Source organism: Neopelma chrysocephalum, unplaced genomic scaffold, assembly GCF_003984885.1.
Source record: "Neopelma chrysocephalum unplaced genomic scaffold, ASM398488v2 Primary Assembly neopelma1_147, whole genome shotgun sequence".
NCBI classification, from domain to species: domain Eukaryota; kingdom Metazoa; phylum Chordata; class Aves; order Passeriformes; family Pipridae; genus Neopelma; species Neopelma chrysocephalum.
In genome coordinates this window covers 10,482,481-10,505,857 of record NW_020897809.1, presented here as the reverse complement: position 1 = coordinate 10,505,857, position 23,377 = coordinate 10,482,481, and the positions used below count along the sequence as shown (strand labels likewise).

Below are 23,377 nucleotides of genomic sequence, written 5' to 3'. Positions count from 1 at the left end.
GAGTTATTTTCATGGATGTTTGAGTACTTTTTTAATTTGCTACTTTGTGATTCTTCTTTCCATACTGGTTTGTTTTGGGGGGTTTTTTTAGGAACTTGCTTTTTATTGCAGACTGCAAACCTAGTACACTTAAGCTTCCATACTCATGCTTCTTTCTGAAATGTTTTCCTTTAGTTTTTTAACTGTCCTTGTGCTGTGAACTTTGCAGATTTGTTTCTGAGTGTCATGTGCTTCTGCTACATCGGCATTGTCACTGTTATGGTATTTTTTCTTTCTGTCTGTTTCTTCCACAGGAGTTTAACAAGTAATCTGCCCAATGTGAATCTACCAAATGTGAATCTCCCTAAAGTACCAAATCTACCAGTTAACATCCCACTAGGCATCCCACAAATGCCTAGCTTTTCTGCACCGTCATGGATGGCTGCTATTTATGATTCTGAGTGTGTATTCAGTTCAAATTAGATCTCATTTAAATTTAAAGTAATCTTGGCATGGATATGTATTGTTTGTTTCTGTGCATTACATAAAACTTTAAAGAGTGATACAGTTAATTAGACGTTTTCTGAATGAGACACTAGTGAATTTCTGGCATGTGTATTTTGAGGGTTTTTTTGTATAAATCTTGAAAATTTGTCTCAACTCCCACTGAGAGTTTGAGCAAGTATCTTGCTGTACAAAATAGCTGTCAACAATGGGCCATGGTTTGAACAACAAACCACCGAACTTACAATGTGACATTATGTGTCTCAGCAAAGAGCTTTGTCCAAAAGAGAAGATGAACCAATTTCAATGCCAGTCAACCAATTTCTGTGGACCAGATGTAGATCTAAAAGTGAATTTTATTTAATGCAAGCTCTGTGTTTCCCAGATAATTTTTGTCTTGATTTTGATGAAGCAATCTAAGAAAGAGGAGCACCCTGCAACAGTTTTTATTCATGTTGGGGGAGGCCCCAGAGAGCAATTAAAGCTCTGTAGCCATCATTGCTGCCTGAATAATGCCATGACCAACTACAGAAAAATATTTCCATGTGAGCTTTAGATCATGGCTTAGAAAATCAGGCACAGTGTCAAAGCACAGTATCTGTAGGAGCCTTTTGCTCTGTGCTCCCACTTCCCTGTCCAAGTGTCCCAGGGTGCATGTGTGGAGCTCAGAGGGAACATACCACAAATCCTCAGCACAGATTAGGCAAGTTCTCTTCTTACAGGAGATTTTCCTTAAAAGTCCCATCACCGAGCAGTGTGTAGGGTGGTACACAGTGGGCTCAACCCAAATCTCATCATTTGAGGTAGCTCATCTCCCAAGATATACTCACATGGAAACACATCCTGTCAATCCTCCTCCTAAATTCCTAGAGCGTTGTTTAGGGTTGGCATAGGGTGTTCTCAGCCAGCGCTGTGGTGCTTTTCCTCTACCCTCTCACTTAAGAGGTAAAACTGAAGAACCCTCCCAAAACTCCCCCCTTCAGTGTTACTGAAGCACCTTCAATTACATCTACACCTGGAGTCCACCAGAACGTTTCTGTCATTAACCTGGCGCAGGCGGGATTGCAGAGCACCAGTAACAAATCAAAGTAAACCAAACACTGATGTGAGATTTTTTTTTTAATACATTTTAAAAGCTTTTAAAACATTAGCATGGTTGTTTACGTTTCAAAGCCATACAACTCATATTCATGCTAAGATAGCTATATTAAAGGCTAGCTTAGGCAGTTGTCTGTAAAGAGTACATGAAAGTTTTAATCTTTCTCTGTGCATGCTTTGTGGTATTGCCCTTGAAAAGATAAGAATCATGTAATGACAGAAAATTGGATAATTCCTCTGAAAATGCTTGAGAATCAATGGTATACTGCAAGCTGCCTGCGTGATTAGAGTAATTGTGGTGCTTACAAGCAAAATAAGAACAGTGCATTTTGGAAATTAATATACTATAATGTTTACTTGGATGGAGCCCTAATCAAAAGTGAGAAAAAGACTGAGAACAATACCTTTAAAATTTTGAAACCAAATGGATGTCATAATATTGCTGTTGTAGTAAATACCAATTACTATATTTGTACACATTAAATCACTTAAAATGTAAATTTATGCAGTTCCAAAACTGGGTTTAGACTGTTAAAGCTGATTTACACCTAAGCACAGGTTTGAACCAGGCGCAACTGAAAACTGGTGGTAGATGAACATGTGAGATTGTTGTACAAACCTGTCCCCTGGCTAAAAGAAATGCCTGATTCTTTATCTTTTCATCTCCCTGGTTTCCTTTTACTCACCCTTCCCCTCCATCAAGGACACGTTACCTGTTGCTTAGTGTCAGATACGTTTCTCCTACAACCGAGACGATTCTTTATCTCATTGACCGTAAGCCCAGGACCCCGCAGGACCCCTCTGGCATGTTGGGACTACAGTTCTCACCTGGCAGTAGCCCTGTTTGCATTAGCTCCGAGCTCCTCTAGCATTAACTCAATGCAGCTGGCATCTGTCACAATAGAAACACCCTCCCTCATCTGTTTCTATAGATGATGTCAGCACAAGTGGTAATGCATGGTGTGTTAAATATCTTATAAATTACCGTGTTAGCATTAGTGGTATGCGAGGAGGGGGTTGAAACTCTTGAAGCTCCCTTGGTAATTGTTCTGGAGAAAAAAAAAAAAAGTGAGGGAGAAGGAGAGAAGGAGAGAAAAGGGTTATGGGTGCATAAATTTCTCTTCACAAACAGAGCGCAATCCAGTTCTGTATTTTTATTCTGTAAGTGGAGGTTTGAGATATAATTATACTGTGAAAAGAGCTGGTGTATCTACACACTGCAGGACCAAAGACTTCCATCTGGGCAGGACTATGGGTACAAGAATACGTGCTTGGAAGAGAAATTAAGAGTTTTGTGGCTGACCAAAGTTGTTGCAAAATAAATTTTAAAAGAATGGAAATTCGTTGTCCTGTAACTGCCTTTGCAAGAAAAGGGTGCAGCAGTCAATCCTGCCAAAACTCCTGGATATGAGCTGCCTAGTGCCCTTAGCTCAATTTACTTACCTCAGTTTTTTTTCAGCTGTTCAAGAGATAAAGCGTGTCCTCGCTCACCACTTGTTAGCACTGTCCCTTACCTGGAAACAGGGCCTCAGTGGGGGGACAAGGCAAACTCAAGATATAATTTGGAGGGAGGAGAATTGCATGAAACCCTAAATCTTAATAACTGCATACAGCCTAGTATGACAGTTATTATCGATCAAGGATTTTCTCCCACAGTTTCTGGCCTTAATTCTTAATAATCACATATGTTAATGTGGTTATTAACTAAGGCGGATTTTTACCATACTTCCCGTTAATATGTGTAACTCAATGTTGTCTTACTCATCTGGTCTGGAAAGTTTTGTGGGTGATGACAGCAAGGTAGATTAGGCAACTGTATGGTAAAACTCAAAATCCTGATGGTGGAGATGGCCAGCGTTGTCCTGTGTATGAGAATACTGTCTGCCCTACACTTGTTGCAGGAATGGTCTCCACATCAGGTTGCAAAGAGCCTGATGCCACTTCTGACTTTTGTTCTCATTTTGCCCTGCCAGCAACGGATCAGGCACCTCGGAAGATATGTTCTGGAAACTTGATGCCCTACAGACCTTCATTCGGGATTTGCACTGGCCTGAGGAGGAGTTTGGAAAACACTTAGAGCAGCGCTTGAAGCTTATGGCGAGTGACATGATTGAGTCCTGTGTGAAAAGGTGCGTGACCATGAGCAAGCCAGTCATGTTTCTCACAGCAGCTCACAGGATGCAATGGGTTTTTATGTCTTATTGTCAATGAAATTTCATTTCAACCACCATTTATTAGTGACCCCAGCCCAGCTCTGCCCAGCAAAGATGCGGTGGAAAGCCTGTTCTGCCCTAAAAAGTGGAATTCACCCCTTTACCTGTGAATTGTGGACTCTCCTAAGCAAACACTTCTCTGTTGAGACTTTAGAGAGTGCCTTTTCTCACAATAAGGCAATAAATCACCCATTCTTTCAAGCTTTTTACATAGTTCTCATTTGCAGTGCTACACGTGCAGTCAAGCCTTTGTAAACTCAGTTTGGTGTGATGATGTTGAGTGCTGAAGGCATAGTCCCGAGAAAGATCCCAGCACTGACCTAAAAAACACAGATCCATGACAAAAATTATCAGAAAAAGGGATACTATCTTGGCACACAGGTTTCACATCTGCTGCTGATTGAGAGAAGGTGGTGTATCATCAGCCACATTACAGGATAGTCACCTGCACATCTTCCAAAACAGAGATATCTTTAAAAACCTTTTAGACGTACTGGCAGATGTCGTTTTGAAAGCAAAATATTGAGGTTAAATTTCCATCCTCTCCACAGCAATTTATGTCCATTGGTATCAGTGGTGATGAGGCAAGAAGAAAAAATGAACTATGTATTTCATTGTGCAGAAATGCATAGACAAAGAGATCAACCAGAGGAAAAATGCATGTCAAATACAGCTGGTACATGCTAGTATTAGCTGCAGTGTGTGATGTTGCTGTTCTATACCACAGTTTCCTGACCACTCTGTGAGTGTGAGTGTGGCATTTATTGTCTGTTCCTCACAGCCTGGATGTGCAGTGTCACCATAGAGGAAGGCACATTCAGTCTTTGAGATGCAGGCAGGAAGACAGGCAACGAGGCTTGCTCTCTCACGATTCTGGAATAAACTCCAGTGCATTTAAAGTGCAGTGAGATGATGTCTTTGACACTGAGCAAGTCTCCTTCTATTGCAGCAGCTCATCTTTGGTCACTGAGCTTCAATTCTCCTCCAGTTGTCAGACTGTCCTTTAGGAGCAAACCCAGTGCTGGAACTCTGCTCTCTGCTCTGCCGCAGCATCACAAGCAAAACTCTTACTTTCTTTTTGGTTTTTTTGGGGTTTTTTGGGTTTTTTTTTGTTTGTTTTTTGTTTGTTTGGGCGTTATTTTATTTATTTTTTATTTTTTATTTTGGTTTATTTTTTCTTTAATTGGAAACAAAGTCCCTTGGTTCCAGTTATAGCTGCAATGGTCTGTAGAAATCAAAGCAGGTTAGCTCAGCTGAGGTAACTGGGAAAAATAAGCAAATTTCTAGGTACATCTGAAGAAGGCTTTGAGTGCCTGGAAGCCAGGGTTGGGGTTTTTTTCCAATTGCCTCAACCTTTCTACAAATGTGTTGCCCCCCTGTAAAAACCTGGCCCAGCTTGTACTGGTATGACTATAAATAATGGTTCTGAGCATAAGTAAGTAGGAACATGCTCCTTTCTGCAAGGAGATGGAAAATCCCAAGTCTCCTTAGGTCCTTTCAGTAATTACCAAGATTCTAGTCCCCGAGTCCAGGCTAAATCTGGCACTGGTAATTAAATCAGTTCAAATGCCACTGCTGATGTAAACCAATATGCTGCCTTCCCTATTTATATCACCTGCAAACAGGGCCTGGCTAAGGTTTCTTTAGCAATTTCAGTTTGACACAACATTTTTCTTCGCGTCTGTCTCTGAACTGTTGAATCCATGGAGGAGCCACCCCGCTTTCCGCACTTGGTTGTATTTCGGGGCTGTCAGGAAAGCAGCCCTTGCAAGGAAGGCCTGTTAACTAATAAATCCAGGCAAGAAGGACCTATGTACGAACTCAGATCTGATCCCGAGAACGGGAGCTTCACATTTGTAAATGAGTTTTCATTTGCATAACCCTTGGGGGATCATCCAAGTTCAGAGTTGTTCCTGAGCTGCAGCTGATATTATTTGTTATTTCTAAATTGAAGCTCCTATGTTAATTTGTTGGCAGATTCTGTCTGATGTGATAATTGTTCTGTGTTAGGTTAGATTACTGAACTACCTCTGGAATATGCAGAGGGGCTCCAAAGAAAGGCAAGACAATGCCCACCACACTGCAGAGCATTCCCATGTTAGAGTCACAAATGCCTTGGTATTTAAAATATGACACGGGATCAGATTCTTAGTCTTTGGCCCAACAAAGCTCTTGGTGTATAACAGTTTGTAACTGCCAGAGATGTCAAATTTGCTCAGTGAAACCTCAGGAGAGCAGTGAGGTGTGGGCTTGTGCGATGCATGTGCGTGTGCTCATACTGAAAAGACAATTATGAATTTATGGACTTATAAGACAGTTGGGAACTCAGCAAGCAAATACCATCATGGACATCTAAAAATGCAATGGTCTGGCAATGTCCTTTCAGTCAAGTGATGAAGGAGTTTCTGTTATTTGTAGTTGATATCAGGAAGCAATAGGAACTTCCTCTAGTGTGGCAGGCTTATGAACCAGGTTATGAACCAGCTAATGCAACCAAATTATAGATGTATATTGACACTGCTGTTTGTAACATCATCACACTGTTTATCAAGCATGAGAAAGTCATAGTTTCCCTGAAACCATTGCACACTTTATAAATAGTGTGTATTCTGGAAAGTGGGCTTCTTTTTAAACTGGAAAATAATTTCTAGTAAAAGCACATTTGTAACAATTGCACTATGGTACCCCCAGCAGCATTCGGCTTTCTGGCTTCTCAAACTCTTTTCAGAATTGTTTCAGATTATTATTATTGGCTTCAGAATGTTTAAAAGCTACTGACACATCTTTTTCTACTTCCCTTCACAGAACAAGGATTGCATTTGAAGTAAAACTGCAGAAAACCAGCCGATCAACAGATTTCCGAGTCCCTCAGTCAATATGCACCATGTTTAATGTCATGGTGGATGCCAAAGCTCAGTCAACAAAGCTTTGCAGTATGGAAATGGGCCAAGAGGTAAAAATGAAGGTTCTTCCTTTCACAGCTTTTAAAAGCAATGTCATGAAATTTCCTATCTCCTGTTGTGCTTGTTTCAGAGACGTTGTATCGGTTGTGGATTTAGTCTTCCATAGAGAGTGTGCAGATGAATGTACAGGGGGTTGCTCTCAAATCTAATGAATAGAAACATTCGGAATCCCTGTCACTTAGGAGTGGCTTTTTGCAAGGACTGTGGTATGCATACGGTATCTCTCAAGCTTGGTTGATGCATGATGACCATATATATTGAGTCATTAACTGCACCTTGGAGCCAGGCAACACACTTTCTGTGTATGACTGTGTTCTGTAGACAAACATAAGGAAAACAGAAGTGCCAAGTTGTTGCTGTGATGCTTGTAAGGAAAAACAAAACCCCACCAAAATAAAGAAATAACTTCCAAAAGTAGATTGAAATTCCAGCTGCTTTGACTTCCTTTTGAGTACTGGCTATAATCAGCACATCACTGATCATTCTGGATTTCCAGGTTCTTAATGACTCAAGTTTCCAAACAACAAATCTGTTTTAATGAATTGCTGATTTTTATTTTCTACTGAAGCCATAGTTGCAGGTTGAAGTTTCTGTGAATTGATCTATGAACTAGAAAGAAATGGTAAATTGAAGTAGATTTAATGCATCATAATGATCATTTTGCTCCAGTGGCTTCAAGCCAAATTAAATATTCATATACCAGTCTAGAATAAATTCACAAATACTCTTTGGCTCTCCTATCCTGCTGCTTGTCAGCATTTCCTAGATAAGCCTTTTCACTACAGCTTTCCATGGTCAGATTTTGCAGTGAATCATTGCAAGTTGTTCCTGTGGTTTTTTGAGTTGTTCACTTCACTTTGTTCCTCTGAAAGAACTTCCTCCAAAGGCCACTGGATGCAACAGAGCTCCTTGCCCTGATGTCAGTGGCGTTTGGATCAGATCCAGCTGTTCTTTTTATTTTTCTCATACATATTTCAGTTTTGACATTTTATTTGTGACAGTCACCTTGCAAGAAATTTCATACTGCCCGTCATCAGGTTCTTCCCTTGTCCTCCAGGTCAGCTGGGGCAGATCTTGAGTGGGCTTTTGTTGTCCGAGCCTGGACATGAACTTCTCTACCATTTTCTGTACCATATTCATACCCATTTATCTCCCTAAATCCCTCAGTCTGCAGCTGCTGCAGCATCTACCTTGGCAGTGCCCCGTCAGCTGGGATGGTCCATGTTTGTGGTGCTCCCCACTGCAAACCAGCATCAAACCCCTATATTAGCACAGTCCCTGAGAACAGGGAGATTTTGGAGATCAAGCAGACTGATATCATGACAGAGGAAGCTCATTGCATTTGTAAAACTGTCAGGTTAAGTATTCAGATGTCACAAGACTGGTAACAGGAGCTGTGCCAGGGTATTGTGTGTCCGGGCACTCGCTACTTCTTTCCATAACGACTTGTGGTGCTCTCTGCTTGCCACAGTTTCCTCCAAATCCTGAGCATCAGTCACAGTGCACATTCAGCCTGACTCAGGCTGCAGGTGAGAGGGGAGCAGGCGGTTGTTTCTCAGCTGTTCTGGGCTGTAGTGGAGATTCAGCTGCAAATCTGCCTGTGCTGCTTCCAGAAGGTGTTTGGTACAGCAGCTCAGAGACAGACAAACTCCTGTGGCAAGCAGCAGTTGCTAGGGCACAAGGTTTTTAGCAGATAGCTGAACTAGTAGACCTGTAAAGCAGATGTAAATTATCAGTGCATAAGTTACATTTAGGGCTTCGGTATTTTATACACCTTCCCTTTTTCTTTTCTTTCTTTTAATGAATGTTACTACCTCCCCCTCCATTCGCTCGTACCACTCCGTTTTTTGGCTACCTCCATCTCCTCTCGAAGCTGTCTAAACCTGTGTGCTGAGATGGGCAGGCTGAGGAGCGTAAAAGTTCGGATCCTGGGCCATTACAGCCCAGGAGGGGAGGACAAAATGCCACCCTGCCTATTCCAGTTCCTGGTGGAAATGATGAGACAGTCAGATAGGTAGCAAAGGGATGGGCACCTGGGTTTCCAGCTTGCATCTTCCTCTGTAATTTGGGGAGCTGGGTCTGTGCCTCACTGAGTCCCTCTGTCCCACTGTCTCTGGTGTGTGGCAGCCGCACAGCTCGGCAAGGGCTGCTGGCAGCTCCACCAGGGAGGGAGAGAAGGGAGGGAGGGACAGACAAACTCGCTGACAGGACCATCCATTGGTGCCGCAGCCGTCATGTGGCTCCTCCAGTCCATGGTCCCTGTGCAGACAGTTCAACAGGAGCAAAAAGGGCTCACATTGCCCACCACAATGTTCAGGCAGGGCTGTTTGCCCAGATCTAACTGGAGAAGACATTTTTATTAGAAACAAACCACTGATTTTTCTGACAGTTCTAGATGTACGTGGGCAGAGACTCTCTCAATACCTTACTTGACCTCACTCTGCAGTTTCCCTCCCACCCCAAAGGCCTTCCCTTCCACACTACCTTCAGCCACACTCACTTTAGCAGATACTTGAGTGCATTTTGCGAGCATTACCCTGTGAAACAAACACCCATCATTTCATTCCATTTCCTTGTCTCTAAAGGCAGCTGTTAAAACATTTGGTAAACATACTTTACCATCTTAAATATTTATTTTTCCTCTGAATTTTTAATACATCTAAGGGGATAAATGTATGTATTAAATGTTTCTCAGTTGGTCTAGTATGTTTCTATTTAATATCTAAGGTCAGATGGTCCTTAGAGAAATACAACGTACACACAATCTGTTACATGACAAGGCAAGATACTCATCACATAAAGTCAAGTTGAATCATTGTAGTGCACTGATTATGGATTGTAATAATTGAGCTAATAGAAAGCTGTGATGAACTCGATCCAGAGCGGGGGCTACGCTGGGGAAAGCAAACCAGCTCTGCGATCTTTAACCTTGAGCATTTTCACGAGGAATGTAGAAGGAGCTGTTTAGAATCGCTGGTTTACGAGCCAGGCGTCTGTAAGCAGCACCAGGCGCTCACTTCCCAAACTGCCGCCTTCCCCAACCCTGTCCTGGCCAAGGCTCGCCTTCCCGAGGCGGAGCTGGGGCTGCAGCACCGGGGGCACAGGGTGCACATGGCTGTGGCTGCCCGGGGCAGGACCCTGAGCCTCACAGGCCCTGTCCTGCATGGTCACTGGCCCTGGCACCGGGGCTGACTCCGCCCTGGGAGTTGTGGCTGCGATGGGAATGAGCGCTCAGAGTCCTGCGACACCGCCTTGGTGCATGCCCAGGCTCCTCTCCTGCTCTCAGAGCAGCAGTTTTGTTCCATCGGGGCTTTTACTTGCTTTATAAACAAGCTTTTGATTGAACATGCATCAGACGGTGCATTTCACAGTGGATTGCTTTGCACACATGTTTGAGTTCAAGCTCATGACTTACCTGAGGAAAGCCATTAGCTAAATGCTTGGTTGCAAGGTCTTACATACACAGAAAATGCAGTTGCAGAAGGAAAATGTCGTGGGGCAGACACCCCAATATACACACAGCCCCTCCTCCATCTCTCCTAGGAAGTCCTGGCTGTGTCTGCCAAGGACATCAGCATCTTCTCCCTGTACCCAGCTCTTACAGGTCCCTGTCACCTCACAGCTGCATTGCAGCTGTGCTGGGAGCAGCCAGGTCAATCTGGGAGCTGATAAGGGCTAGCTCTGCATTAAACAGATTAATCATAACTATGATCCCATAAGGGACTGGTATATGTCTTGACCTGCAAAGCAGGACGTGGGAATGGGAACTGCCAATGCAAAAATCACCTGCTTGTTCGTGTATGTTTTCCCTGTACGTGGGCCCAGCAGATCGCAGCCTGTGGCGTGGTGGTGCCAGCTTGTCCTCCTGCCCAGGTGAGGCTCTGAGTGCCCCCAGCCAGGCCTTGGGCTGGGACGTGCTGTGCCACGTCCCCCTGCCCTGCCCCTGCCGCAGGGATCCCCCCAGCACAGCCATCCCGGTGAGGGGTGTGCGGCTGTCCCGATGCCGAACCCTGCCTGTCAACAGCCGGGTCCCTTCCGCTTGGGAGCAAAATAAAACCATAACAGAGTGCCAGCAGTCAGCTACAATCCGGCCCCTTCCTGCTGTTTTACTGCCTGCAAATCCTACAGGTAGCGATCTCTGGTATTTCAGCGAAAGGAGGTTTTGATCACATTTCATTTCCCATTGCTTATTGTTTCTGTGCATGATGCTGCTGTTCTCATACGTCTCTTTTTTTAAAAGATTTTGGTTTATTTATTGTTTATCTTCATATGTTCTTTTTCCTGTCTTTTGCACTTTCCTCTTTATTTCTGTCCCCAATCATCTGAAAAGTTTGCAAAAGAGTGGGTAAGTGTGTCCTACTTTTATTTTCTTTCTCCCGAATTCCTGTATTAATGTTACTGCCATAGAAAAATATCCCCAAACCGCAGAGCAGTTCAGAGAGAACCCATCAGACACTGAGACCAGCAGCTAGCATTTGTAAAGCCCTCACAGTCTTCCTTCCCAAAGTCTGATTAGTATTTAAAGCAGATTTGTCTCTTTCAATGTGATTTGATGTTAACATTTTAAAACAATATTAATGCCAAGTGGTAATGAATATAGTGACTAGCACCAGTGCTTGAAATGTTTGACTGAAAAATCAAATGTTTTGTGTTGGAAAGCAGTCATAATCAGTATTTTCTCAGTCCATTGAAAATAAGAATATACTGTATGTTTTCACTAATTAAATCTTGTATTGGAAACAGGTCTTTTCTAAATTAGTAGAAGACTGTATTTTAGTACCTATTCTAACCATATTGCAGCTGATTGCATCAGAGCTCCCAAGCTAAGCAAGGTTTGGCATGTGCAGAAATTGGGTTGAAGACTCAGAAGCGCTGATGCTGCAGGCACAGGCGTTGGTCAGCCAGTGCTGAGCTACTACCACGGGATCTGCCAGCACCCAGGGCTTGGGGATACACTGCCTGCTGGCTTTTGCATGGGACAAAAAAGCTTGTTGTGGTTTGTTGGGTGGTTTTTAACTCTGTCTTACAGTCACTGAGCAAAGCATTTAAACAAGTGCTTAATTTGAGCCGTGTGCCTGCTGAACACAGTGTAACATGGGTTCAGCTGCTTTGCTGCAGTGGGTGGGAAGGGTGCAACACCGGGGAGTGGTTGAGGCCACTGCAAGCTCCCCTGGAGCAGCAGGTCCTCCCCACTCCCCTGCTGAGGGCTGGGTGGTTTGTGGTGCCCTGGGAAAGGGCTGCCTGTTCCCCTCCAGCAGCAGGTATATCTCATTGTCCGGTGCAGTCCGTGTGCCAGATGGACAGGACAATGCCCACGGAAGTGCAGAAAAGGGACTTGGGGGTCTCTAGGAGCACCAGGTGCTGGTGCTCACAGGGATGGCAGAGCCTCCCCTCCAACACCCCTGTGTGGCTCCCGGAGCTGTGGGCACACAGAAGAGGGCAGGGTTTGCCCATGCTTCACAAACAGATATAGGATTCTCCTGAATTCAAGGTCTCTCCTACAAGTGTCAGTGGTCACTGGTCATTGCAGTGGGGCCCAGAGTAATAAGCTGCATAATTCTTCAGTTTAATACTGCGTGTTGTGGCTTACCAAGGGAAGAGGCTGACAAGGGTAGAGCTGTTGGCTGTGATCAATGCTAATATTTTCCTCCCCTTCTCCTTTTATTTTTCTTTAGCACCAGTACCATTCAAAAATAGATGAACTAATTGAGGAAACCGTCAAAGAAATGATAACACTCCTAGTGGCAAAGGTAACCTTCGGCTTCAGGTGAAGTGATTCACTGTTAACATTGCATTTTTAATATGTGCGTTTCCATTAAAATGTGACACATTAAGATGTTGAATTGGCTTCTTATTTCTCACAGGCAAGATCATACATCTCCCAGTCCTTTTCATGGTGACTCTTTGATGATTAGGAACTGCGTGAGATGTAATACACTGCTGGCAGGGTTGCCGTACTGGGCCAGAAGTGGTTTTAAGGAATGGGTGTTATGTTAATGGGGTAGCACCCCATGGTCAGCATCACCCCACAGCACTGGGGGTAGCTGTAGTCAGGGGGTGGCACTGCTAAATGCTGCTGCAGAGCCATTGGGGTGGCACGCAGAGGTGGCCACCACTCCTACGCATGAGGTTGTGCGGACAAAATAGCTCATCTTGTGCAAGATCACCATATGCTCTCCTAAGAAATTAATTTAGAGGTGACAGTAGTGGGAAATACATTCCAAAATGTCAGGTTTAATTGTTTGGAAATTGTTTTTCGTCAGAGTCAGCTCCTCTAGCTCAGCTGCCAGCATTCCCCTTGGGTGGTTGTGTAGGTCTGGTGTGCTGTGTTAACACGGAGGGGAATTGGTATGTAGGGAGAAAGATGGTGGGGTGTGTTTTCCTTTAGTTTCAAACTTTCTGAGAACAAGTCATCCCTATTATACAGTGGAGACCTTTAAACATAATCCACCAACATATGCCAGTTTGATTCTTCTGCAAGAATACCCAGCTAGCTGCGTGTTTGACACGGCATACTGGGAGCAAGAACCACCGCCTTCCCCATCCAGACAGGCTCTGCTGGCTTCCCCACACACTGCACCCACGTCCTGTCCCCAGCATCACCCAGGACACAGAGGGGTGATTCCCACCCACCAAGAGATGCACCACCAGCACCCAAAAGGCAGTGCTCCTTTTTCCCCACTCCCCAGCCTGCTGTGCTCAGGGACAGGTGGTCTGTTGCTTTGTCAATGCTGAGAGCTCCACTGACTTCTTTGAAGCTGATGCTGACTATTACACTCTTGTTCAATTATTAAAAATAATTGCAGTATTTTTTGTCTTCATAGTTTGTCACCATTTTGGAAGGAGTCTTGGCCAAACTGTCTAGATACGATGAAGGAACTTTGTTTTCTTCTTTCCTGTCATTTACTGTAAGTACAGACTATAGTTTCCTTTCTTTTTCTTTCTTTTTTTTTTTTTTGTGAGTTGTAATCTGCCCTTCCAGGACTAGATCAGCTACATAATAATTCTGCCATTCTGTGATGTTTAATCACTGAAACCCCCACATGAATAGACAAATGACCTGTATGCAGACATACAGTACATAAACACCCAAGATGCACAGAGTAAAGCCATTTCCAGTCATCATTCAGCTTGGTGGAGTTTATTCTGTAGAGGATAGGTATGAAGATGAAAAAAATCATCACACTGTACATGCAATTTTCCTAACTAAAGAATTTGCTTCATTGCCACTTTGCATGACAAGTGTATTTCTCTCAGTCTTCTGGACATAACAGTGACCATCTTAAGTAGTAAATAGCAAAGGAAATCTAGGGATTGTTTTTATGTTTCTAAAAGAGAACAAGGTAGAGGAAATGCCATGAGATCATGCAGCAAAAGGTGCTTCTAATGACACATTTAATTTCTCCCTAACATTGCAGAACCAGTCCACAGCTCACCACATATTTCTTAGCAAGGTACAGGATCAGACCAATACTTGTGCAAAACTAGCCTGAGTATCCAGCAAGGGTTTAACAATCTTAGCTGTATTCCAGAAAAGTGTTGTGACAGCTTCTTAGGACAAACACATGGAAGCTGATTTCCAAACATCTTCTAAAAATGCATGCCAGAAAGTTTACAAGAGTCTCTGTGCAAGCTCACAGACAGGTGTGCCCCCAAACACCTGTGTCTGGGGTGGTTGGAAAGTTGGATTCACATTTCGTTCTCCAAACCTGCTGCCCCCACATCCAGGCAGAGACTGGGCAGGAGGCAGAAGGCACTGCTCTGCAAACTGGCAGGGCTTTCCAAAATCTTATTTTGGAGTTGTCTTAGTTACTTGAAATTGTCTGTTGTTTGCTTCTCACGGGCCCTTTTGCTGAGTTTGAGGCAGTTTGGAATTGGGGTGGATGTAGGAAGACTTAACCAGCAGAGGCAAGAAACTCTGCTTGTGGGCAGCTGTGTGCATACAGTCTGACAGCTTATCTGAACCACCCTGTGGTTCAAACTAAGCATTCTGCCTTTTCAGGTGTGCTGGAGGCACTTTGTTCTTCCGAGAAGGGAAAAAGGGAGGGTATCCCATTCACTGCCCCACAGTGCAGCTCTTTTCCCTGGATAACCCCTCTGTGATTACAGTCCCAAGGCTGTGCACATTCCTGCTTGAGCAGATGCAGAGGGTGGCTTGGGGTGAATACCTGGATACCTTCCCTCGTTCCAGTGCTGTGGAGGGTTAGGAAATTCTTGTGTGCCAGCAGCAGAGGATGTGGAGGCGGCAGCTTTCCAGGCATCGGAAGTACCAGCATCAGCCCGCATAGACAGTGTAATGTGCAGCCCTTCCTTCTCCATGAATCCAAGCTGTTCCTCGGTTGATGCTGCACTGCTCCCACCACATCCTACTGTTTACGCTGCCGAGTGCTGCTCCCTTTGATTGCTGAGCAAACCCTCTGGCTGCACCTGGGCTCTGGGCTCCTGTCAGGAGCCAGCACATCAGAGCATGGGGTTCAAACATCCTCCTCAGGCAGTTACTGACAGTTAACTGCTCCAGCAGCAGCAAAACAGGCTGTCCCGCTCTCATGGCCCCACAGCCTTTGAATGCAGTCCCAAAACCTTGATTTTCTGAGTTTCCAGCCAGAAAGGGGTGTATATTCAAATAGTTGCTGTGCATGGTGTGTGCATGCCTCCAGAAAAAGTGCTGAGCCCTCGCCCACATCCAGGAGGCTGGGCGCACTGCGGAGGAGCAGGATTGCTCCTTCCTGGGAAAGGGATGTCTCTCGCTTTGGCCTGAGTGTTTGCTGGGATTCACTGGGAGAGGAGGCTGAGGAACAGCCCTGACCCCTTTGGCACTGGGCTTAGCAAGTCTCCTCTCCCTGCAGTAGTAATGTGACTTGCTGTGTTTAGTCTTTGCAATGGTAAATACAGAATCTCTCTCTTGTTACAGCATGCTTGCACCACCTCCCACGTTTTCCCTGTCTGAACAAATACAACAAAGTGTGATGGTCCAAGCCGCTGAGCTCCAGAAAGCATTAGTCTCCCACCCCCTTCCACCGACTTCTTTCATCGCGTGTTTTCCAGGCGCTCTGCAAGTGACATGTACTCGGGGGTCTTGTGACAGACAGTTTTATCACCTAGTAGGATATCCTCATTTCCAATTCTTGCCTCGAAATTCAAGATAAAATTAATGCATCTGTTGTCCTAATAAATTCTCACTAGCCACTTCTCCTTGCGGAGCACTTTGAGAGGAAAACACCCTTCTAAATTTGGCCAGACTTTTTTTTTTTCTGTTTGTTGATACATTTAAGTGCATCTTGGTGGCAGCAGCCCAGGCCCTGGCTGGGCGTCTGCGGGTGCAGATCCACTGTGTCACAGGAATGCCAGCTGCTAAAATTCCCTGTAATCTGGATGGCCTCTGTAGGCAGAGCATTTTACCTATGGTAATTATAACCAAAGATTCCATGTTAACCGAGGGAGACAGAAGTAAAAGATCTTATTTTTGTTCTGCACAAAATTTGTATGGTAAACTGAGACGTTTCATGGCAAAGTCACATACTTTGTGAAAAACGGCAGCCTAGCAAAAATCACACAACATCCGGCAGTTTGGAAATTTCACTAAATGTAGCCAAATCTGAGTTTAAAGAAAAACAAGTAATTATTCTGATTAAAGGGGAGTGGGCAGGAGAAGCAGCTCAGTTTTTTTGTGGGTGGAGGGAGGAGATCGCAGGAAGCTGAGTTATTCTTGTCGCCTCTTGGCTTTGGAGAAGGTAGTTTAAAACAGTGGCGCTAAGCTGGACCCAAGAGTGCTAAATCTGCACTCAGATGGCAGGTTTGCCACTGCCTCACTTCATGCACTGTGTGGTATTTGAAGGTACAGGTGCATGGCACAGTGCAGTCCTGAGCATGGACCCCAGCTTGAATTCTGCGGGCTCTCAGGCCACATCATTTTCCAAGCTTTCCTCCTGTTGTTTGGCTTCGCTGCTTGGAAAAACTGCCGGTTTGGTGCTCGCGTGGGCAGCCCTGCCTGTGGCTGCTCCACACCAGTGCAGGTGTGCCATGACTGCCTGCTCCTCTGGAGATGCAGCCATTGGGTGGGCTCCAGCTGCCTTCACTCACGGAGGCTGGGGCTCCTCAGCTCCCACTCTGCAGGAGCAAGCAATAGCGCTTCGCTACCTCCCGAGAAAGTTGTGAGGATGAGTGTAGTGAAAGGGTGAAGTATCCAGACAGTGGCTGGAAACAGGAATACCTGGAGACAAGTCTTCGCTGAGAGCAAGGGCTTGGTGCTGATTTTGTTACCTCCTTCATGAACTCCGTGCTGGGACGTGCCCCGTGCCCTCCAGCAGCAGACCCCGGGTCGCACCGCGGCAGCAGGCGCTCGGTGCCCTCCTCCTGCCCTTCCCTCTGTTCTTGCCCCCCGGCTCGGCAGCCCGGGCGCTGCCAATACTTGCAGCGTTCACCTCGGCAATTACCACCAGTCTGGTCTTTTGTATCGCCTCATTGTGCTTAATTATGCACCCCCCACACACACCATATGAGTGCTTCCACCCACTCTCACATTCTGTCTCACACATACATTCATTCTCTCATTCGGGACACATAATTTATTCATCCCAAGATGCAACTGTGTGCGTGTTATATTTAGGCTGTTTTAATGGTAGCTTTAGAAATATTTAAAAGCAGGTGAGCTTTTACACCCAAACAAAGATGGCCGGCAACGCTTACCCTAATTAAAAGCAGAAGTGTTGTGGAAAATCCCAGCCATACTCTTTCTAGACACGGTGCCTTATGCTACAGTGGGAAAAAGGTCTCTGTGGCCAGCTGGGCACTGCTCAGTTGGAAGAGTTGGTCCTGACATCGGGGCTACCCCACCACCCTGCTGCATGGCAAACCACAGACAAAGTACATCTGGGGTCTTGCAGCTCCCACCAGCTTGTGACTGCAGTGTCCACCTCCGATACCCCCCCTTGAATAGTATCTTTTAAAAAGGGGGGGAAATAATGGAAAAAATTATTTAGTTGTTCAGGCTCTGGGAAGCAGAAAAGCTTTGGGGCACTTCTATGTAGTGTGGAATGAGCACAGTGCCCCAACATAGTCTGTGAGCTCCTACCAGCATCAGAGCCAGCAGAAAGGGAAAAAATAATCATTTTTTTATTTGAATTGATGTGAGGGAGGAACTGCAAGACCTCTCAGAAAATTCTCAGCCTAACAGAGCATCACAGTTTGGGTTGGAAGAGATCTCAAAAATCATCTAGTTGAAACCCTCCTGCTGTGGGCAGGGACACCTTCCACTAGACCAGGTTGCTCCAAGCCCCATCCAACCTGGCCCTGATAATGTCACAGGCTGCAGCCTGCACAGCTGGTGGAAGCACACTATGAGCAGGACAATGGGAAGAGGGCAAAATCAGGGTCCTTCCGGGGCTTTCTTGTGTCTTGGTGCAGGCCCTGCCAGCCTCACTATACCATAATGCTCCCGGTGCCAGGGGAGTTCCCAAAATCCCTGGGATACAGCTCCCGACAGGAGAGACATGCACTGCCTTGGGAGACACGTGGCATCAGGTGGAGAGCGAGGCCTCCGAAGAAAATAACGATGTCTACTTATGAACCCCGTCTTCCCCCGCTCACTGAAGTAGAAGAGGGAGAAGCACAACTCCCACACTATCATCTGTTGCTATTAGAGCTTTAGCAGCAGTTACCTCTCCAAAAAAAAAAAAACCAAAAAAAAAACCCACAACAACAAAAATACCACCCTTTTAGACAGGAAAGTTAGTTTTATCACTCTTTTCAACCTTCTCAGAATTACGTTGTCCCAAGTCTTGGCTGGGCAAGGTCTAAGAGATATTTAAAGAAAAAAAAAAGACCTGAGAAGTTACTAATGGTGCAAACTGTCTTCTTGTTCCTTTTACAGGTGAAGGCTGCTTCCAAATACGTGGATGTACCCGTAAGCACAATTTAAACAACTTCTGTCATAGTAATTTGCATCGTGCTTTGGTTTATGGCATGTGTAGCAACCCACATTATGCATTAACAGCCAAGACTGAACCATGGGCCTTCACATTTCTAACATTTGAACTAAAAACAATATCTCCATGAAGTTAATAATGAGCAGTTACCCTCTTATGGAGACCTATGAGGCTGTTTAGGCAATAATTTGCAGATGGTGTCAAAAAGGTACCATATTTATGCAATTGGCTTGAATCACATTTAAAAAAAAATGGGAGCAGTACATTCTGTTAATTCTTCATCTGGACTTGTACAAATACAGTATAATTTCCAAACAAAAAGGTCCAGACATGTTAGAACTGAGCCAACACACATCTAACACATTAGCTAATCTATTTTATTTTTGTTCTTCTAATTGTTGGTTTATTTTACTCTTTCAGAAAATGACTTTTTTATTACTTTGGGGAAATGGTGATGAGCTAGCAACATGTGTTTGGGAAATTGTTAATGAAAATAATTTTTTCCATTTTTCTGTAATTGGTATAGGAAAACTGTACATGGTCTCCTCTAATTAGACCTTGATTCATAAGGAAAAGAGCCCTTAGACAGTGTTCTTAGACAGAGCACTTAAGTTGCCAGAAATTTACATTTAAATTAAGTTGAAGTGTAATGTATGAATGTTGACTGGAATAAGGGGTTACTGTAACATTTACAGGCAGAAAGATCCTGAGCAACTGCAAATTAAAAAAGATAAGATCTTAATATACCACACCAGTTCCTGCATCCAATTAGACTGGGCAGTGGAAATCTAGAATAACTCAGTTGAGTTTCATGACCTGCATGTATAATGTATGTATATTTAATGTGGATGGACTGCTCTACATGCTGTCATATGACAACATGATAAATTTATCAGACAACCTGGACCACATCATCTGCATTTGTGTTTCCATCCCTTTAGTCCAAGATAAACCTTGCCTACAAAATTATCATATTTTGACCCCAGCATGGAAAAAACAAACTCTTGAACAGTAAGAGGTGTTGCTTGGTTTAAAATACCCCAAATGCAGAGACTGGCATCCTGGAGTAATAGAAACAAGATGTTTACAGCACTGGGAAGGAAAACTCAGAATTTATTTCTTGCCTTAAAAAATGTGGAGATCCTTCAGTTGAAATTCCTAGTTGTTTGAGTGCATCTTTAAATACTTAGTCATCAGAAATTTGAGCACAGAACAGTAAGTAACTTCTAGAGCAAAGCATGGTCTTCTCTGAGGCCTCTGTGTTCCTGGGAAGTAAAGCATCTTCAAGGAAGTGGTCTCAGTAAAACACTATGTAACCCTTTCAAGCTTTTCCAAAAGCATTGTACCTAGGACACCCTTGTGAAGTCTGCAGCAGGAGGAGTGGAGTCTGCTCCCATCCTCAGAGCCAGAGAGATGCTCCAGTTCTTTGTGTAAAACAGAGCAGAAATCATTCATCTGGGCAATTTTTTGGCTGTTTCCCCACCTCCCCCTGGAAACGAAACCACGTTACAATGGCTTCCTTGAGGCTTCCTTGACAGCCTCAATCTTTTTAATGAAATCAACCACCAGCCCCACACAGCATCCAAACCTGTGTGGAGGCCACCCCATGGTTCACAAGCCACTGCCTTTCCAGGGCAAGGAGAAGGAAAAACCTGTTTGACTAGAGGGCAGAGGGGAAATCCTCATATCAAATAGAAAACCATTACTTTAATCTCATTCCACAAATGTTGTTGCAATTGTCTGGGTACAAACCAATCCATCTAATGCCCTCTTGGAATGGGCACAATCGGCAGACTGAAAATTGCTTGAAAGTGTAACACTTGACTACTGCCACATTTGTGTTGTCCTCATTGTTTTTCAAATTAATACCTTGTCATTGTTGCAGTAGGTGTTAAGAAATGTCACTGCCTTCCCAAGGGCCAAGCACTGGCCCTTTGCTTGATAATTGTTTGCTTTGTATTAAAAAACTTCCTTCCTACTGTTTTCCAAACTGTCCTCATTTTCACCCTGGAAATTACACAGATGTGTTAACTAACTTCAATTTACAGTGGCTGACAATCGTATCTTGCAGAGAAATGATACTCTGTGATCTGAGGTAAATCACAGTAATGGAAACTAATGACACTAGTTATTAACAAACTTACAATGTGCCATGGAAATTTAATATTTTGTGGCAGCTCTTGTAATGACTCGTGTTACTGTATTTTAATGGGTTTCCTTTGAGGTAAGTTTGAATCCAATGTATCAAGGAATGTGAACTCAGGATTTTTTTGAAAGTATTTTCACGTCCACCTGCTTCAGTTCTCATTTTCTCTAAAGGACTGCTGTTATCCTCAAAACCTTGTGTGCTTGTAGGTTACTCTTTAAAATCAGTTGAATTCTGTAGGGAGCTGTAGAGATGTGCCAGCACAGATGTCCTACACTTTAGCAGCAGCTTAAACATTCCTGTAGACATACACTCTCTGACTTACCATTTACCCAATTTATTCTTAAGAGCAGCACTAAATTTGAGCTAAAGTCAGGGTTCTAAACACCAAAAGAAAGGTGATTTTGGAACGCCTCCTGCAACACCAGCTGCTTGCTGCACACATCCTCACACCGTAGAAGAAGCAGCAAGACCTCAGCTCTGGGCTGTTTGCTCTCTGCTTTAAGAAACCAGAGGGCTTTTGTAGAAAAGATGACACAAGAAAACAACAAATCCCCAGCCCATCTTGCAGGTTCACTCAATAGGTTGACAGCACCAAAGGTAATAAGAAACTTCTCAGCGTCAGTATGTTGAGGAAGAGCTTTATTCCTGTGACCGCCTGCGCCCTAGGCAAGAGAAGAGAAAGTGTCTGTGCATGATCCTGTGCTGCATGTGGTATTTTGCTGGGCACAGGGCACAAAGCAGCAGGACTCGGTGTCCCTCAGGTAAGGAAAGGGAAAACTGCAGGAGGACAGCAGGAGATGGAGGAGAAGGAAAAGCAGCGACGAGGCTACACAGAGGAGCTGCCCCCTGCGTTGCTATTCATGTTTTTCTCTCTCTCTCTTCTTCTCTCCTCCATGCAGAAGCCAGGAATGGATGTTGCTGATGCCTATGTGACATTTGTCCGCCACTCTCAGGATGTCCTGCGTGATAAGGTCAATGAGGAGATGTATATAGAAAGGTTATTTGATGTAAGTAAATGCCTTCTCCTCCTTGGACACCAAGCAGGAGAGACCCAAAATGTGACAAAATAAGACAGGAGGATAAGTCACATTTTGAGAAAATTTATTGGTTATAGCTTTAAATAATAAATAAATCTTTCCTTTCTTTCTGACTAAGGCTCGTATCTGCTCTCTGCCTGCTTTAAATCTCTACTCTAGTCTACTGTGTCTTAGTCTGTCTGTGTGTGGATTTTAAGGGAACAGCATCTTCTAAGAGAGCTCTTTACTATGTTTAAGCTTGTGGAAAATCTCTCTGTAGCAGAACATCTCAGTCATTGTTCTCACTGTTAAAATTTGAGCCATTTTTTTGGCAGTAGCATTTGCTAAGGGCCATCTCTTCTGCACATTTTGCATTGTTTCATTGACAAGCACTCCAAACTGACAGCAAATTAAGCATACTAAATTTTAATTTTAAAAGCTAATCAAAACAGAGCTGATTAGGAATGGACTTCGGTATTTCAGGAGGACCATAGTGTGTCTGACACCAAAGGTAAATTTGAGACATAGTCTCCTTAATGAAGATGGCATGGTAGAACTGACCCATATGATCACAGCTAATTTTCTGTTGAACAAGATAAATTCATTGGACTGTGAGAGAACAGTGATCTGTGATGCCCATTTGTTTTGGATGCTTGTTAACAGTATCTCTGTTTCTGTTGCTCTTGTTGCATTTACAGCCTTTCTGTCCTTGAAGGTTTTCTGTTGACAGCCAGCCTGTAGCATTAGTGTTTCAGTCTCTCGAGGGTATTTGTCCATATCTCGATTTCTGTTTGAAGCAGCTTCTGTCCCTACTGTCCTTCCTTCCATCTCTCAGCAATGCCATTTCTCAGTCTCTCGGCTCTGGAACTCTAACAACCTTCCTCGCTTTCCTTACTCGCTCTTTTGCTTCCTCAGTGTTCAGGAAGAGCTGCTTTTTCCCCAACCAACCTCCTCCTTCACTCGATACCTCTCTTTCTGCGCATTACCTGTCCCTTAAGAGACCTCTTCCTCCTTTACAATTCCCACTCTTTCTTTCCCCCATAACTTGCTGGATTAAAATGGAACTTATCTCTCATGTCAAATGTTTTATCACATTATATCAAGTGGCATGAATTAGAGTCAAATAATCTTACTGTGTACATCTACTAGCATGACCCATATCCACTGAGAATGCCTCATTCATGCACGGAGCACAGCAGTGCTCGCTCCGGGGAGAGTTTGCAGCGCAAGCACCAGACGCAAATCACCCATCAAGCAGGCATGGGGAGAAAAAACAAAACATAAAACAAAAGACTGTCGCTTCCATCTGCAGCGGGCCTGCGAGTGCATTGCTCGTTTGTGTTGAAATTTATTCCATGAGCAGCTAAATTTCCAGAGCTCATCTGGACTGTTCTTTTCAATGCCCACACTGCCTTCTCCCTCATCCTTTCCCTATGATTCACAGTTGGTGTGTTTGTACCCTTTGGGCCATTATTTCCAATTTTCAAAAGGCTGTAATTAACACAAATATTGATTTCAGTTTGATCCACTC

At 44.1% G+C, this 23,377-nt stretch overlaps 1 protein-coding gene across 25 annotated transcripts in view; it reads left to right on the top strand.

The window, feature by feature from the left end:
* Nucleotides 1-23,377, top strand: part of CADPS (calcium dependent secretion activator) — a 211,861-nt gene that overhangs the window by 168,154 nt on the left and 20,330 nt on the right. For 8 of the 25 annotated variants that reach the window (XM_027700556.1, XM_027700555.1, XM_027700551.1 and 5 more), the window contains 7 exons: nucleotides 294-440; nucleotides 3,555-3,710; nucleotides 6,600-6,747; nucleotides 12,433-12,507; nucleotides 13,582-13,665; nucleotides 18,627-18,659; nucleotides 21,730-21,837. In XM_027700556.1, the coding sequence (XP_027556357.1) occupies nucleotides 294-440; nucleotides 3,555-3,710; nucleotides 6,600-6,747; nucleotides 12,433-12,507; nucleotides 13,582-13,665; nucleotides 18,627-18,659; nucleotides 21,730-21,837 (751 nt within the window). Of the gene's footprint in view, nucleotides 1-293; nucleotides 441-3,554; nucleotides 3,711-6,599; nucleotides 6,748-11,087; nucleotides 11,103-12,432; nucleotides 12,508-13,581; nucleotides 13,666-18,626; nucleotides 18,660-21,729; nucleotides 21,838-23,377 lie in introns of all 25 variants that reach the window. The other 17 variants (XM_027700549.1, XM_027700552.1, XM_027700564.1 and 14 more) reach the window with 3 other exon arrangements.